The 16,431-nt window shown below is 38.9% G+C and overlaps 2 protein-coding genes across 2 annotated transcripts in view; both read left to right on the plus strand.

Annotated features, from left to right (window-relative positions):
* The window catches only part of LOC122843843 (gastrula zinc finger protein XlCGF57.1-like), a 697,541-nt gene that overhangs the window by 118,461 nt on the left and 562,649 nt on the right, over nt 1-16,431 (plus strand). The window lies entirely within an intron of this gene.
* LOC122843864 (gastrula zinc finger protein XlCGF57.1-like) lies at nt 1,434-16,124 on the plus strand. The gene is made up of 2 exons (XM_044138964.1): nt 1,434-1,773; nt 13,480-16,124. Exons 1-2 carry the CDS (start codon nt 1,605-1,607, stop codon nt 15,009-15,011), a joined length of 1,701 nt encoding a protein of 566 aa, XP_043994899.1. The 5' UTR covers nt 1,434-1,604; the 3' UTR covers nt 15,012-16,124.

Consider the following 16,431-nt stretch of genomic DNA (forward strand, 5'->3'; position numbering starts at 1 on the left):
GTGCGCCATGCTCTTGTCCAGGACTCAATAGCTGCCTTGATATCACTGCCTAACGCCTGTAAAAACATGTTAACACAATACACTCAGTTAAATAAATAAACAGTGTTATTAAAACGTATTAATAAAAATCATATAAAATAAATACATGTCTTCGTGTAATAAAAAAAGTCATTTCGTGGTGTGCAAAAACATTATTGCTCTGTAAAGTCAACGGCATCAACAAGGGCAGCTAAGCGGGGTCCTTCAGCTCAACTACATGCGCGGTTGCCCGCAGCCCACAGTCAACACGAAAACAAATTAATACATAACATCGGAAGAGCATTAATGCGCCAATTCGCTATTTATAAAGTTTCATAAAATAACACTTCAAACAACGACCTTGTTTACATTTGTTTCTATTTATTCTCCTATCAGTAAAATGTTAGCATCGCCGGTGTTTCGGACCTGGTCGAAGCAAGATGATTTGGGGAGTCCAGGTTACGTTCACCAGTCTGAGCTGACCATCCATCTCCTCGTCCGACGTCACGATATATATTTCTTTAATTGTTAATGTTTCTTAAGCAGGAATTAATTGCTCATAGATCAACTCTCTCTAGGGATGAACCGAAGACAAACTGCTAAATAGGATCTTCTTTTTATTTCTTCTTCTCTTGTGGCGGTTGGCAAACTACTTACAATGCTTTACCGCCACCAACTGGGAGGGAGTGTAAAGCAGACACTGAAATGTTGTACAGGGTGGGCCAAAAGTTTCCATACATAGGAGAATGTAAAACGTATATTTATTTTATATTTCAGATACACAAGAAGATGCGTTTGACAAAATAGAAAATAATTGAAATAATAATGATGGCTGGATTGGAAAGCAGACATATGGTTGCACAAAACTTTAACAGAAAACATGGTACGAGCATTACACACACAACACTGTGGCAAAACTTATTTGCAAGTTTCAGAAAACTGGAAATATTGCAGATCAACCACGAAGTAGTCCAAGATGTGCAGCGATTACAGAGTCCTACAAAAATAAAAACAGTTTACATCTTTCACAAGTACAAAGGCAAACAAATGAACAGAATACAGGATATGAAAAAGTATTGCAGGGATGTGTACTTCCACAGTAAATATTTGGTACAAAAACAAACGAACAACAGCAAAAAAAGAAACAAAAAGCAGACATTATAACAAATTAAAAATATTCAATTACCTATAACATTCATGTGTGTTCACATAGTGGACAAATACTTCAATTTCCTTAATCAAAACTACAAAAAGGGGTGAAGATGGTGAACATTTATATTAATTTCCAATCCTCTACTTATATTAGTATTTTTACCATGAAAACCAAACAGTATGCTCATACCTTAGCAAAACATTAACACTGAAAATTGGGGATTTTTTATTGTCTCCTCTCTTTTCTCTATTTCTCAGTCCAGCAGGTGGCGGTAAGGCGCCTTGCAGTTGGTCTGTCATGCGCTGTGAAGCACAAAGAGGAGGAGCAGAAGAAGACAAACGAAGGAATGGGATGAGATGGTGAAATATACGACAGCAACGTTTATATTGGAGTCTTTTTGGAAACTCGTATCTCCTGTGATTCAGCTGTAAAAATGTCGTTAGTTCACCCCGAAAGGGAGTTCATCCACGAACAGTTAACTTCCGCCGAAGAAACATTAGCAGAGTTCAAAACAATCATCGTGAAGGCCGAAGAGGAGGTGGATGATCAGCGCAGACTGCTGGGTTTAACCCAAGCACCCCAGATTGTTTTACACCGAATAGGTACGAAACACCTGCAGTACTAACGTAATTAAGAAAGAAATGGCTCGATGCAGTTTAAAGAAGTGGCTTTTAAATAACGGAGACCCACTATTTAGACATATAAACATGTCGATAAAGGGAAAAGTAATCGTTACAACGACGTAAAACGAAGAGACCTGATTCACTGGTTTACTCCTCAGGTGGCGTAATGGGGTTTAATACGGTTCGGTAAAGACGAACCGTATTAAACCGGACGGATGGGCGGTTTCACCCGAAAGGAAGCGATGTTAAACCATTTTTGTAACTGCATCGAGCTGGACAGCAGACTGCCTGGTCGTGTTAAACAAAACATATCGGCCTTCAGGCGCCACACTTAGCCTTGGTCTTAATCTGCAGCTGTTCATAGCGGCCGTCTTACAAAGAGCAACACCCTGCTGCAAAAATATCCAGTATCTTAAAGCTGGATATTTTCACGCCACTAGTGCAAATAAGAAATAGAACAAACTAGGACATTTTTGGCAAGATCTATTGAAATATTGAGCTGAAATTAAGAAAATAACAAGAAATCTTCTACAATTTGTATTTTGTTAAGCATACGTTACAAATGTTTAGAAATTACTTTTAGTGGAAATACACAATAAGATAATTTGACTAATACCTTGTTTATTATTGATTGTGTTGTCGCCACACACTAATTTGTGACAGTAACTCTGAAGAAAAATTAGAAAGTCACTGAACGGCTTAGCACAAAAAAATATAAATAAAGACTTGTAGTTGTGTCAACCCTCCAGACCATTCAGGTCTTCTGGTTCAAGTCTATTCCTGTATTGTTACATCCATTTTTGTAAATCGCTTTGGACAAAATAATCTGCTAAATGCGTAAACATAAACATTATGTTTGATATGTTCAACTATTTTGTTCAGTGCATTTTTTTCCAATCTTATTTTAAATCTGATTGTTACAACCCGTCTAGGGGTGGCCAGATCATAACATGAAGGATCCCTCCTCTTCAAATCCCAAGCAGCCAACACACATGAAGTTGAACATTTTATAATGTTATTTATTTTAAAAAGATGTATTTTTGATCCAGATGTTACAAGTGGAGCACATGGCTTCAGAGTGAGCTATAATGCCAAAAACAACAAACAAAAAGAAACTATCTGAATATTAATTGAAACTTACCTAATTAAAAGTAAATAAACCAATTGACAAAAACTTTCCTCCCTAATTATGAAAAACATGAGAAAAACTAATGTAACCCAGGTTAAAATACCCCTCACTATATGTAAGCCTTTTCATAAAAAATAGCTATAAAATGCATAAATAGGAAATAAATAAATAAATAGAGAATAAATAGGTGTTAAGATAATTAATTAATTATCTAATTAATATAAAAAGTAAAAATTAAAAACATTAAGAATGCTTTATTTCATGTTATGATGTTTTATTTGGTTAAGAATCCGTAGAGTTTTATTTTGTCAGCAGCTAAAACGGTCAATGTGGAGTAAAATCTCTTATTCTGAAGGGTCACATTGATGTGTAGCCCATGTGACTTGCTCCAGCCAACCGGGTTGCTACGTTCTCTGGCGCCCGAAGAAGAAGCAGAGAGAGAGAAGAAGAAGCAGAGAGAAGAAGAAGCAGAGAGAAGAAGAAGCTAAGAGAGAGAAATAAGAGAAAATAGACAATTAAAACTCTACCTGCTGACTGGAAACCTTTTCCATTTTGTCAGAGGAGCTTTCCGCATTTTTTTACCGACTGCGTTCGGAGTATTATATGTACAGAACTGGACTTGGTGAGTTAAAAAAGTGTATTTTATTTTCTGTAATGGATGTTATTTGTAAGATAATTTTATTTCATTCTAACAGAAAGCTAAAGTAGCGCATTTATGTTGTTTTATGTTCAAAAACCGTGGAAGTAACGGATGAGCTGGTGTGGGTGAAGCATGTTCCCCACACACACGATGTTCAGCCGCCAAATCGGCGAGTATGCTATTTTATTCAGTATGAAGCAAAGTTAAACGAACTTTTGTTATGCTTTGTTGGTTATTAAACCAGGCCTTTTTAAGGTTCTGCTGAAAATTGGACCGGGAAATTCGGAGTCGATTGATGAGTTGGATTCCGCTAGCGAGAAACAAGATGGCGAGCCGTAACCCAGGAGCCCTGTAACTATCGTCTAGCAGGAGCTACGCCCTCTGCTGGACATTGAAATTCATCCAAACTGGTATGATCTGCCCATGTTTTCCTGCTGAACTAGCATTGGATTCAGAGAACGGGATTAACCCTTCAAGAAAGACATCAGAAGAAAAGACATTGATTTGAACACAAGTTATTCAGTCTTTCCCTGGATTGTTTTGTGTGTTTTATTGTTTTTCTTTCTTGAACCACATTTAATACTCATTGTTGTGTGTTAATGTGAAATTATCTGTGGGGTTATAATAGAAACAAATGGTTAAACAGGAAATTAAAACCTTAACTTCTTAAAAAGAATTCTAAATAATTAAAATAGATTCAAAAGATTTAGACAACCAAACTGTAAAATAAACAGATTAACAGTATCAATTTGAACTTAAATAGAACTATAACCTAGGTTTTAAAATAAAATAGTATCCTTTAATACCTAAAATTAGGTTTAAAGTTAAATCAGTAATAAATACAATATTCTGAAAGAAACAAGGAAACTATTTTGGATTGGATTCTGTGTCATTGTATGTCAACTGTTTGTAATATTGTTGTTTATTTTGTTTTTTTCAACAAATAATAAGCCGGCAGTTTAAACTCATTCCCTGGTCTGTGGTCATTAATACATTGCACATTTCTTTACTCCCGTAGCCGAACCTAGCATTGGTCCATTGTCTGTTTTATTAACTGTTAACACATCGTAAGTGTTACAGAAAGTGGCGAGCCAGCCAGGAGTAAGAAATAGAAGTTAAAACTTTATTTCTGACCCAGATCAAAATAAAAAAAGGGCCAAGTTCAGCAAAAATGGACATAGTTGACAAAGAAAACATTAAAGTTCCAAACTCAGTCATTGTTAGTGGTATCACTGACACAGAGGTTGATGAAAATGTAACAGACTTCCTGAACAGGTATGGGAAAATAATGAGAACTTTCAAAATAGATAACCCGCAGTCTTCTTACCACCAAAATGCCATTGTGGAGTATGAGAGTGGTACTTCTTTGACAGCACTTGAACCCTTACTCCCTTACGTACTTGAGAGCTCAGACAAAGTCTCTTATCGAATCAGAGCCCTATCTAGTGAGTATGTGTCTGACGTCACAGACAGAGCCACCCACCGTTTTTTCTGTGAACTGCAAGAAATTGCTAAATTAGGTGGAAAATCCTTTGAAGCTGTCCTGCATGAACACCTGTCTAAATGCTCTCAGTCAGTCACAGGTGGCTCTGAGATTCCTGAAACTGAGAGTTTTACTCTTGAGACACAAAATGACCTAATGAACCCAGTTGCCAGACCAACCCAAGAAAATGACCAACTTTTTCAAAATGATAATGCAGAGCAGTCTAAAACTACTCTAAGCAATTCTGACTCTGACTCAGTTAACCAACCTCGACCTAGTCTAGCCTCCGACCTATCACAGAACCTTGTCACTCACCCTGAGGTGCAAAAAGTAATTGTAGAGCATATAGTACGAAACGAAACTCCGGTCTCACAGGTGAGTGCCTCTTTTCGTCTGAGGCAGTTCTCAGGCAAACTGCCTTGTCCTAGTCACGAGGCCGATTTTGACACATGGCGCAACAGTGTTGAGCTCATTCTTCAGGATCCAGATTTGTCTGTCTTACAGTGCTCGCGAAAGATTTTAGACAGCCTTGTGCCACCTGCATCCAATGTGGTAAAACCCTTGGGCCCTACAGCGTTGCCATTAGCTTATCTTGAACTGTTAAATTCAGCTTTTGGCACAGTGGAGGATGGCGATGAGCTGTTTGCAAAATTTCTTAACACCCTCCAAGACCCTGGTGAAAAACCATCAAATTACCTTCATCGCTTGCAGACAGTCCTCTCTAAAGCTTTGAGCAGAGGCGGAGCAGTCCCCACTGAAGCAGACCGACACCTTCTGCGTCAATTCTGCCGTGGGTGTTGGGACGATGCCTTACTAGCAGAGCTCCAGCTTGAAAGAAAGAAAGATAAACCACCTTCATTCACTGAGCTGCTATTGCAGTTAAGAGTTGAAGAAGACAAGCATATTGCAAAGGAAAGCAGAATGAAAAAACACTTTGCTGCTGCAAGACCAAAAGTAGCCTCCCACGCTATTGCTGCAACCTCTGACCTCTCTGAACCCGCAGTTCAAGACAATCTTACTGAGATGCGAACCCAGATAACTCAGATGCAGAGTCAGCTGACAAGACTGAAACCCCAAAAGGTAGTTCAACCTGTGGTTCCTCAAAGTGATCTGGTCACAGAACTAAAAGCACAAATTGCTGAGCTCCAGAGCCATTTGGCTAAGCTAAAACCACCAAACTCCACTAAGAAAAGTGCTAGTGCACCTAAAGCTAGGACACACATTAAGCCTAAGGCACCTGAACAAACTGCGACCGTCCAAACTGTAAGAGTAGGCGAAACCTTGGTATTGCTTTTAGGTGCGGCGAGGATGGCCATATAGTTTCAGCTTGCTCCAGTGAATCAAATCCATCCCTGGTCGCTGAGAAGAGAAAACAGTTGAAAGCAAAACAGTTGCTGGGACAAACAGAACAATCAAACACAGTCTTTAAACTAGAGAAGCCCTCATTGTGGGACAAATAGGTGCCTTTAATGAAACAAGTCCCACCAAGCCTTCAAGAAAAACTGAAGCGGTTCCTTCACAACAAATCAGCCAGTGTGAAGTTACCCAAAGGCCTAGTTGGAGCCAAGTACACTGCTGAAGTACTAATTAATGGACATGCTTGTAATTGCCTTCTCGATACCGGTTCACAAGTAACAACCGTATCACAGTCGTTTTATGACAGTTGTCTCTCACATTTGGAGATTCATTCCATACATGACCTTCTTGAAGTCGAAGCCGCAAATGGTCAGAATATTCCATATTCGGGCTATATATGTGTTGATATCACATTCCCAAAGAACGGTTTTGGACATGAACTTACCGTGTCTTCTCTTGCGTTGGTTGTTCCAAATACACGCTCCAGTGTCCAATCTTCTCTCTTGATTGGTACTAATACTCTTGATCTTTTCTTTGAAACCTTTTCTCTCACTAACACAGATTCCAGTACCCTTCCTTATAGCTACAGAGTAGTGCTGAGTGTGTTACAAAAGAGACACAAGCAGAAAGAGACCAGCAATCTTGGTCTTGTCAGATTGTCAGGAAATGCACCTGAAATCATTCCTGCAGGCCAAAGTAAAGTCTTGGAAGGGTCAGTTTATGTGAACGTTGACACTCCAGATAAGTGGGTTGTAGTTGAGACCCCCAATACATCCTCCTTACCAGGTGGTGTTTTGGTCACCAACTGTTTACTCACCCTTCCTGAGAAACGATCACAAAAGTTTCCAGTCGTCCTCTGCGAAGCAGTAAACATGACATAGTTATTCCTGGAAACAGTGTCATTGCTGAAATTCATGCCATGCAGGAGATTTTGTCGCATCCCCATATCTCTGATGGGTCAAAGCAAACTTCTTCACAGCCTGCTGAGCTTAATTTAAACTTTGCAGATTCCCCAGTTCCCCCTGAGTGGAAAGAGCGAATTATGCAGAAGTTGAATGCTATGCCAGAGGTTTTTGCACAGCATGATACTGATTTTGGGTGTACTAATAAAGTAAAGCATCAGATTAAATTGAGCGATGAGAGCCCTTTTAAACACAGGCCTCGCCCAATACGACCACAAGACATTGACGCTGTGCGTCATCATTTGCAGGAACTGTTAGAGGCAGGGGTAATCCGCGAATCTGAGTCAGCCTTTTCCTCACCTATCGTGGTAGTGAGGAAGAAAAACGGAGATGTACGACTTTGCGTCGATTATCGAAAGTTAAACCAGAACACGATCAAAGATGCTTACGCACTTCCTAATCTGGAAGAGACTTTTTCAGCCCTTACTGGGTCGAAATGGTTTTCGGTCCTTGACCTCAAAAGTGGTTACTACCAGGTTGAAGTCGAGGAGGCAGATAAGCACAAGACGGCTTTTGTTTGCCCATTGGGATTTTTCGAGTTCAACCGTATGCCGCAGGGGGTAACTAACGCTCCCAGCACGTTTCAACGGCTGATGGAGAGATGTATGGGTGACATAAACCTTAAGGAAGTCTTGGTCTTTTTGGACGACCTTATAGTTTTTTCTGAAACCCTCGAACAACATGAAACACGACTTCTCCATGTGCTTAGTCGTCTCCAAGAATATGGTCTAAAACTATCACTTGAGAAGTGTAAGTTTTTTCAGACATCCGTAAGGTATTTGGGGCACATAGTCTCTCAGCGCGGCGTTGAAACAGACCCCGAAAAAGTTGCTGCCTTAACAACTTGGCCAAGTCCTACAAACCTAAAAGAACTCCGCTCCTTTTTGGGTTTTGCGGGGTATTATAGGCGGTTTATTAAGGATTTTTCTAAAATCGCCAAACCCCTTACTAACTTAACTGCAGGATATCCCCCTCTGCGCAAGAAAAGTAGCTTTAAGCTAAACAGTGACCAGTATTTTCAGCCAAAAGCTCCTTTTGGGGAGAGATGGACAGAGAGATGTCAACGAGCATTTGAAGCAATAATACACAAACTGACTACTGCCCCAGTGTTGGGTTTTGCTGATCCCAAGTTGTCGTATGTATTACATACAGATGCTAGTACAACCGGGCTAGGGGCAGCTCTGTATCAGGAGCAAGAGGGAGAGATGCGCGTTATCGCATACGCGAGCAGAGGATTATCAAGAAGCGAAAGCCGAAACTTGAGTTTCTTGCCCTCAAGTGGGCGGTAACGGAAAAGTTTTGTGACTACTTGTATGGGAGTCCTTTCACAGTGATAACTGACAGTAATCCTCTAACTTATATTTTGACCACTGCTAAGTTAGATGCAACAAGTTACCGCTGGTTGTCCGCTTTATCGTCATTTGAGTTCCAGCTTCGGTACAGAGCTGGAAAACAGAATATGGATGCAGACGGGTTGTCTCGCCGTCCACATCCTGAACCAATAAGCGATCTCGTCTCCCAGAAAGAACAAGAGCGAATCCGCCAATTTGTACAACATCACTTACCTGGCACAGATCCTTTCATTCATGTTCCTTCTCATGCTGTAAATGCGATCTGTGATAAACACCTAGTGTTTCAGTCATTCAATGCAGATCATTATGATGTTACCTGCCCCCTTGTAACATCTCTGTCTATGACCGCCAATGCGGTTCCTGACAGTTTTGATCAGTGCAGCGCTTTTCCTGTCATCCCAAGCATGTCAGAAGAAGAATTGAGTCAAAGTCAAAGAAGCGATCCTGCTATCAACGAAATTATACACCAGCTGGAAACAGGTGAAACACCTTCTCCTGTGGTGCGAAAAGAAATCCCACACCTTTCTATCCTTTTGCGTGAGCTGAACAAACTTGAGCTGCAGAATGGGATTTTGTACAGAAAAAGGCAAGTAGGTGAAGAATTCCAGTATCAAATTATTCTCCCTGAAAGCCTGAGACCTATGGTGTTGAAAAGCCTCCATGATGACATGGGTCATCTTGGCTTTGACAGAACCCTTGACTTGATCCGAACCAGATTTTTCTGGCCAAAGATGGCTTTAGATATTGAACAAAAAATCAAAACCTGTAGTCGGTGTGTTTGCAGAAAGACCCTGCCAGAGAAGGCAGCACCTCTAGTGAACATTCAAGTAACTCGACCTCTTGAGTTACTGTGCATTGACTTTTTGACGATTGAACCAGATTGCAGTAATACTAAAGATGTCCTTGTCATCACTGATTTCTTTACAAAGTATGCTGTAGCGATTCCCACACCGAACCAAAAGGCTCGTAGTGTAGCCAAAGCCCTGTGGGAAAACTTTATCATCCACTATGGTTTCCCAGAAAAGTTGCACAGCGATCAAGGCGCAGACTTTGAATCAAAAACTATCAAAGAGCTGTGTAACCTAGCTGGAATACAGAAAGTTAGAACATCACCCTACCACCCCAGGGGAAACCCAGTAGAGAGGTTTAATAGAACCCTATTAAACATGCTGGGTACACTCACTGACGAGAACAAAAAACATTGGCGTGATTTTGTGAAGCCCCTTGTACACGCGTACAACTGTACCAAACATGAAAGTACTGGGTTTACACCATATGAGTTAATGTTTGGTAGGCAGCCTAGACTACCTATAGACCTTGCTTTTAATGTCACTCTGAGCAATCGCCAGCAACAGTCCCACTCGCAGTATGTCCAAGCCCTCAAATCTCACCTTCGAGAGAGTTACCAACTGGCTAGTAAAAATGCTGCTAAAGTGGCTGAACGGAATAAAATCAGGTATGACCAACATGTAACCGAATCTGTCTTGGATGTTGGTGATCGTGTGTTGGTAAGGAATGTTAGGATTAGGGGTAAACACAAGTTATCAGACAGGTGGGAATCTGTTGTCCATGTGGTTGTAAGTCAAAAAGACAACTTACCAGTGTATACAGTTAAACCTGAGAACCAAGATGGTCCCACCAGAACTCTCCACAGAGACCTTTTGTTACCTTGTGGGTTCTTGCCAGCTATTCCTGAAAATCCTGCTGTAGTCCAAGACAAACCCAGACGGCCAAACACACGCCAACACCATGTTACCGATAATGACGAACCTGAACTTGAGTACAACTCAGAGGAGGAAGACAACTATCCTTTATATAACACCCCAGGCCCTCTTCAAGAAATTTCTAGGGTGGTTGAGGAATATGATGTAGTTTTTCCTTCCAAAACGTTTCAGAAGCCTGTTGTTGAACAGCCTAAATCGAACAATACTGATGTCACAGAACATAACACAGTGCCTGATAATGTTCCTGCAGAAAACGACATAAAGAAAATGGACAACTTACCTGAAAAGGACAACTCAGTGGAAACACAGAGTGTGTCTGAACCTAAAATAGTCAGAGAACCAGAAACTCACCTTGATGAGATGGACAATGCCTCAGATCGTGGCCAAGCCAATGATGTGGAAGTGGCTCAGACTGAAGTGAATGAGACCGAACCTATGATCATAGATGACAAAGGATGTGACCTTGTGACAGAACAAGCTGACAAAAGACCTTCTCGACAGAGAACCAAGCCAAAGATTTTGACTTATCCTAAATTAGGGAACCCTCTTGTCAGTGTAGTTCAATCTCTGTTCCAAAGTCTGAGTGAAGCTGTCACAGGTTCTATCGAAATCCCTGAGATCCGGTTAGTTTAACTCGGGTATTATGCAAAGGGACTTGCATAGATTTTAGTGGGGAGGGTGTAACCCAGGTTAAAATACCCCTCACTATATGTAAGCCTTTTCATAAAAAATAGCTATAAAATGCATAAATAGGAAATAAATAAATAAATAGAGAATAAATAGGTGTTAAGATAATTAATTAATTATCTAATTAATATAAAAAGTAAAAATTAAAAACATTAAGAATGCTTTATTTCATGTTATGATGTTTTATTTGGTTAAGAATCCGTAGAGTTTTATTTTGTCAGCAGCTAAAACGGTCAATGTGGAGTAAAATCTCTTATTCTGAAGGGTCACATTGATGTGTAGCCCATGTGACTTGCTCCAGCCAACCGGGTTGCTACGTTCTCTGGCGCTCGAAGAAGAAGCAGAAAGAGCGAAGAAGAAGCAGAGAGAGAGAAGAAGAAGCAGAGAAGAAGAAGCTAAGAGAGAGAAATAAGAGAAAATAGACAATTAAAAACTCTACCTGTTGACTGGAAACCTTTTCCATTTTCGTCGGAGGAGCTTTCCGCGTATTTTTTACCGACTGCGTTCGAAATATATGTACAGAACTGGACTTGGTGAGTTAAAAAAAAGTGTATTTTATTTTCTGTAATGGATGTTATTTGTAAGATAATTTTATTTCATTCTAACAGAAAGCTAAAGTAGCGCATTTATGTTGTTTTATGTTCAAAAACCGTGGAAGTAACGGATGAGCTGGTGTGGGTGAAGCATGTTCCCCACACACGATGTTCAGCCGCCAAATCGGCGAGTATGCTATTTTATTCAGTATGAAGCAAAGTTAAACAAACTTTTGTTATGCTTTGTTGGTTATTAAACCAGGCCTTTTTAAGGTTCTGCTGAAAATTGGACCGGGAAATTCGGAGTCGATTGATGAGTTGGATTCCGCTAGCGAGAAACAAGATGGCGAGCCGTAACCCAGGAGCCCTGTAACTATCGTCTAGCAGGAGCTACGCCCTCTGCTGGACATTGAAATTCATCCAAACTGGTATGATCTGCCCATGTTTTCCTGCTGAACTAGCATTGGATTCAGAGAACGGGATTAACCCTTCAAGAAAGACATCAGAAGAAAAGACATTGATTTGAACACAGGTTATTCAGTCTTTCCCTGGATTGTTTTGTGTGTTTTATTGTTTTTCTTTCTTGAACCACATTTAATACTCATTGTTGTGTGTTAATGTGAAATTATCTGTGGGGTTATAATAGAAACAAATGGTTAAACAGGAAATTAAAACCTTAACTTCTTAAAAAGAATTCTAAATAATTAAAATAGATTCAAAAGATTTAGACAACCAAACTGTAAAATAAACAGATTAACAGTATCAATTTGAACTTAAATAGAACTATAACCTAGGTTTTAAAATAAAATAGTATCCTTTAATACCTAAAATTAGGTTTAAAGTTAAATCAGTAATAAATACAATATTCTGAAAGAAACAAGGAAACTATTTTGGATTGGATTCTGTGTCATTGTATGTCAACTGTTTGTAATATTGTTGTTTATTTTGTTTTTTTCAACAAATAATAAGCCGGCAGTTTAAACTCATTCCCTGGTCTGTGGTCATTAATACATTGCACATTTCTTTACTCCCGTAGCCGAACCTAGCATTGGTCCATTGTCTGTTTTATTAACTGTTAACACATCGTAAGTGTTACACTAAGCAAACATAAACGGCAGCTCACTCCTACAAACTCCAGAACTTTAGATGGTGTTAACGGACAAACAGTGTGGCCGGTTGAGATGAGCAGAAAGTCTGCGTCTGCAGCTTTTATGTGGTCAGTGTAATAATTTGACTCCTATCCAGCGTTCATCAATATCAGCCGGTGTTTGAAAAAAAGAAGAAGAAAAAAGTCAACAGACTTTTCTCTGCTTCTCACGAAGAATGCTCTGTTTATTGTTCTTTTAATTCTGCATAATAGACTTAGTAAAAGCAGGAGAAGGGCGAGGGAGGCGGGTTCAATATTTGCCATGACTACAGCTGATAAAGCCTTCAGGTGGTTGTGAAGCGTTTTGCGCTTACATCACTATGACATCACCGTGACAAGTCGACATCGACTCGACCCCTGGCGTCGAGTGAAAACTGAATAAAAGAAGAATGGTCATGCCACCAGTCTGGCAGCATTTCAGATATTTGTAACAAAAAAGCTAATAAATATTTATTAATATTGACAAAATGGACAATCGACTGGTCTGAAACACTTACACTTAAGTTTTTCAGTCACATCGTCCAGTCCTATTCAGTGCCTAACTTTATACTTGTATAGATAAAGTTAGTTCATCATAAACATATTGTTTATTTACAGTTTTTAAGAAGATTGTAGGATAATTTGTCTCAAATTCTATTTTTGATAAAATCTTCTGTTTGCTTGCCTGGCCAGACTTTCTGCATCCTGATGATGTGAAGGAAGAGCGTCTGTTTAACCAAGAGAACATCTCTAATTTGGACCGGGAGGAACCAGAAGCACCGAGGATAAAGGAAGAGCAAGAGGAGCTGCCATGTCAGCAGATAAAAGAAGAGCCGGAGGATCTGGAACATCAGGAGTTAAAAGAAGAGCAGGAGAGTCAGGAAATAGAGCAAGTCGTGGTGAAGTGGGAGACTGATGTCTTCATGGTGACTCCTACAAACAATCACAAAGAATCAGAAAGAGATGAAGAGCTGCAGCAAAATAATCATCATAGTACAAAACAAAATCAACTCAATAAAACTCAAGATAAAAATTTGTATTCTTGTAGAATTTGTGATGAAACGTTTACTGAAAACAGTTTATTGACGAAACACTTGAAAATTCACACAGATGAAGGACTTTTTTCTTGTAAGATATGTGGAAAAACCTCCAGTCGAAAATGTCATTTAGATGTTCACATGAGAACTCATACAGGGGAGAAGCCATTCTTGTGCAACCTGTGTGGAAAAGGTTTCAGTCAGAAAGGACATTTAACCATTCATACAAGAACTCACACAGGTGAGAGACCTTTCTCTTGCAAGATTTGTGAAAAAGGATTCATTGAAAAAGGTTTGTTGACTGATCACATGAGCGTTCACACAGGCGAGAGGCCTTTTCTGTGCAAGGTTTGTGGAAAAGATTTCCGTCTAAAAGCTGATTTACGCCGCCACACGATGACCCATACAGGTGGGAAGCGTTTCGCTTGTGTAATTTGCTTCAAAACATTTTGTCGTAAAGGACGTTTGACTCTTCACATGGAAAGTCACACAGGTGAAGACCCTTTCTCGTGTAAGATTTGTGGAGAAGGCTTTTGTGAAAAAGATTTTTTAACTGAACACATGAAAATTCACACTGGTGACAGACCTTTCCCTTGTAAGATTTGTGGAAAAAGCTTTAGTCGAAAAAGTAGTTTAACCGTTCACGTGAGAACTCACGTTGCAGAGAAGCCTTTCTCTTGCGAGATTTGTGGAAAAGGTTTCTGTGCAAAAGCTTTTCTTAATCTTCACATGAGAGTTCACACAGGTGACAGGCCTTTTTCTTGTGTCATCTGTGGAAAAACCTACACTCAAAAAAATCATTTATCTGTTCATTTGAGAACTCACACAAGTGACAGGCCTTTCTCATGCACACTGTGTGGGAAAAGTTTCCAATACAAACAGTCTTTAACAGAACACCTGACTATTCACACAGGTGAGCGGCCGTTCTTGTGCAAGGTGTGTGGAAAGCGTTTCCGTGAAAAATGCCATTTAACCGTCCACATGAGAATTCACACGGGTGAAAAGCCTTTCTCATGCAATGTTTGTGATAAACGTTTCTGTAAAAAATGTCATTTAACTGTTCACATGAGAATTCACACAGGGGAGAAGCCTTTCTCATGCAGTATTTGTGAAAAGCGTTTCTGTAAAAAATGTAGTTTAATTCTTCACATGAGAAATCATGCAAGTGAGAATTTGGTCTCTTGCTAGACATGATGACTCATAAAGGTGAGAAACATTTTTGTGTGTGATTTGTGAAACATGTTTGAAAAAAGGTTGACTGTGAAAATCAGCAGTTAAAAAAGTTAATTAACTACATTATTTAAATAGTCAAGAGGGTTTGGCACCTTTATTAGAAACAAACTGTAGAAAATATTTCAAACAAAAACCTTTCTCACAAAACACTCCTGTCAGAGAAAACTTCCTCTCAGATCTTCTTTTGTCATTCATAAGTCATAAATCAAGTGAGCAATATCTGGCACACGAGCTTAAAAAATGTCAGGAAACTAATGAAAGGTTGAAATGTCTGATACTTTAAGAAACTGCTTCGTGGTGTCACCTTTCAAAGTTTGACCATATAGATAAAATGTACCTATTTTTCAAGGAAAAATCACTAGAATCTGCAGCTCCCCTTCTAATAATGTAACCTTTGAACTTTGATTGATGACTTTCAGGTGTAAAGTTCTGCACCGACTAATTTTAAGTCAATTCAGAGTGATGTTCTTAATTCTGCAAAAGTTTAGAAATAATTCTGGCTCTTTTTTGTCTTTAAAACTCTTTGTAATTTAACCATTGTTTTAAATTTCTTTCATTCCTGCTGCCGTTGTTTTTCATGTAGATTTTTAACTTTTTGTGTTGGATTAATGCCAAAATTTAGCTTGGAGACATAAAAACTTTAACTTTTTTCTGTTTTACTAACAGTTTTTGATAAGTGAAATTAATCAAGGTGTTAAAATTTCTGTACTTGTGCAGCATTTTATTTAGTCCTGAGGACCCTGAAACGCTTTACACCACATTCAGTCATTCACTCATTCATGCACCATTCAGACGCTGTTGATTTAATTAATGTTGACATAAATCTTAAAAGTCTGTTTGACAATTACTTGTTTCTTTTGAAGTAATTACTCACAGGGCTAACTTACTTTAAGCTAATTCTGTGTGTTTATATATGCTAATGAGGATTTAAACAATATGTTTAATGTTTTAAATTGTGTACAATGCATATGAATGTTATTGGTATGGTTTACTAATGCTTCATTTGTTAATTGAGCACAGTTTTTTTTCTGAATTGTATATGAAAACATGCATGGTTAAAGTGAATGAATTAACATAAAATTAAATAAAATTGAGTTTTCATATAGTTTATACTCCTTATTTTTGTGAATTTGTTTTCCATTTTCATTTGAATAAATATAAACGGCAGCGTTATTTCTGGACGCCAGAAATGATGCATGCTTTTTCCAAAACACGAGAAGGTGTAAAGTGAAAAAAAAAAAAAGTTTTCATTTTTTATTTACATGAAAAAAAGATATGCTATGTGCAGAGTTATTCATGCTCTTAACTATAATCAATGGAAAATATTCTATTGGTTAGTACAGCAACCAATAATCTAGGATATTGCAGACTCCCA

Source organism: Gambusia affinis, linkage group LG14, assembly GCF_019740435.1.
Source record: "Gambusia affinis linkage group LG14, SWU_Gaff_1.0, whole genome shotgun sequence".
Taxonomy (NCBI): Eukaryota; Metazoa; Chordata; class Actinopteri; order Cyprinodontiformes; family Poeciliidae; genus Gambusia; species Gambusia affinis.

Bases quoted from the DNA above. Each gene is read 5' to 3' on its own strand.
- LOC122843864 (XM_044138964.1), top strand. From the start codon at position 1,605: ATGTCGTTAGTTCACCCCGAAAGGGAGTTCATCCACGAACAGTTAACT. The intron at 1,774-13,479 runs GTACGAAACACC...TTGCCTGGCCAG, and splicing joins GATTGTTTTACACCGAATAG to ACTTTCTGCATCCTGATGAT.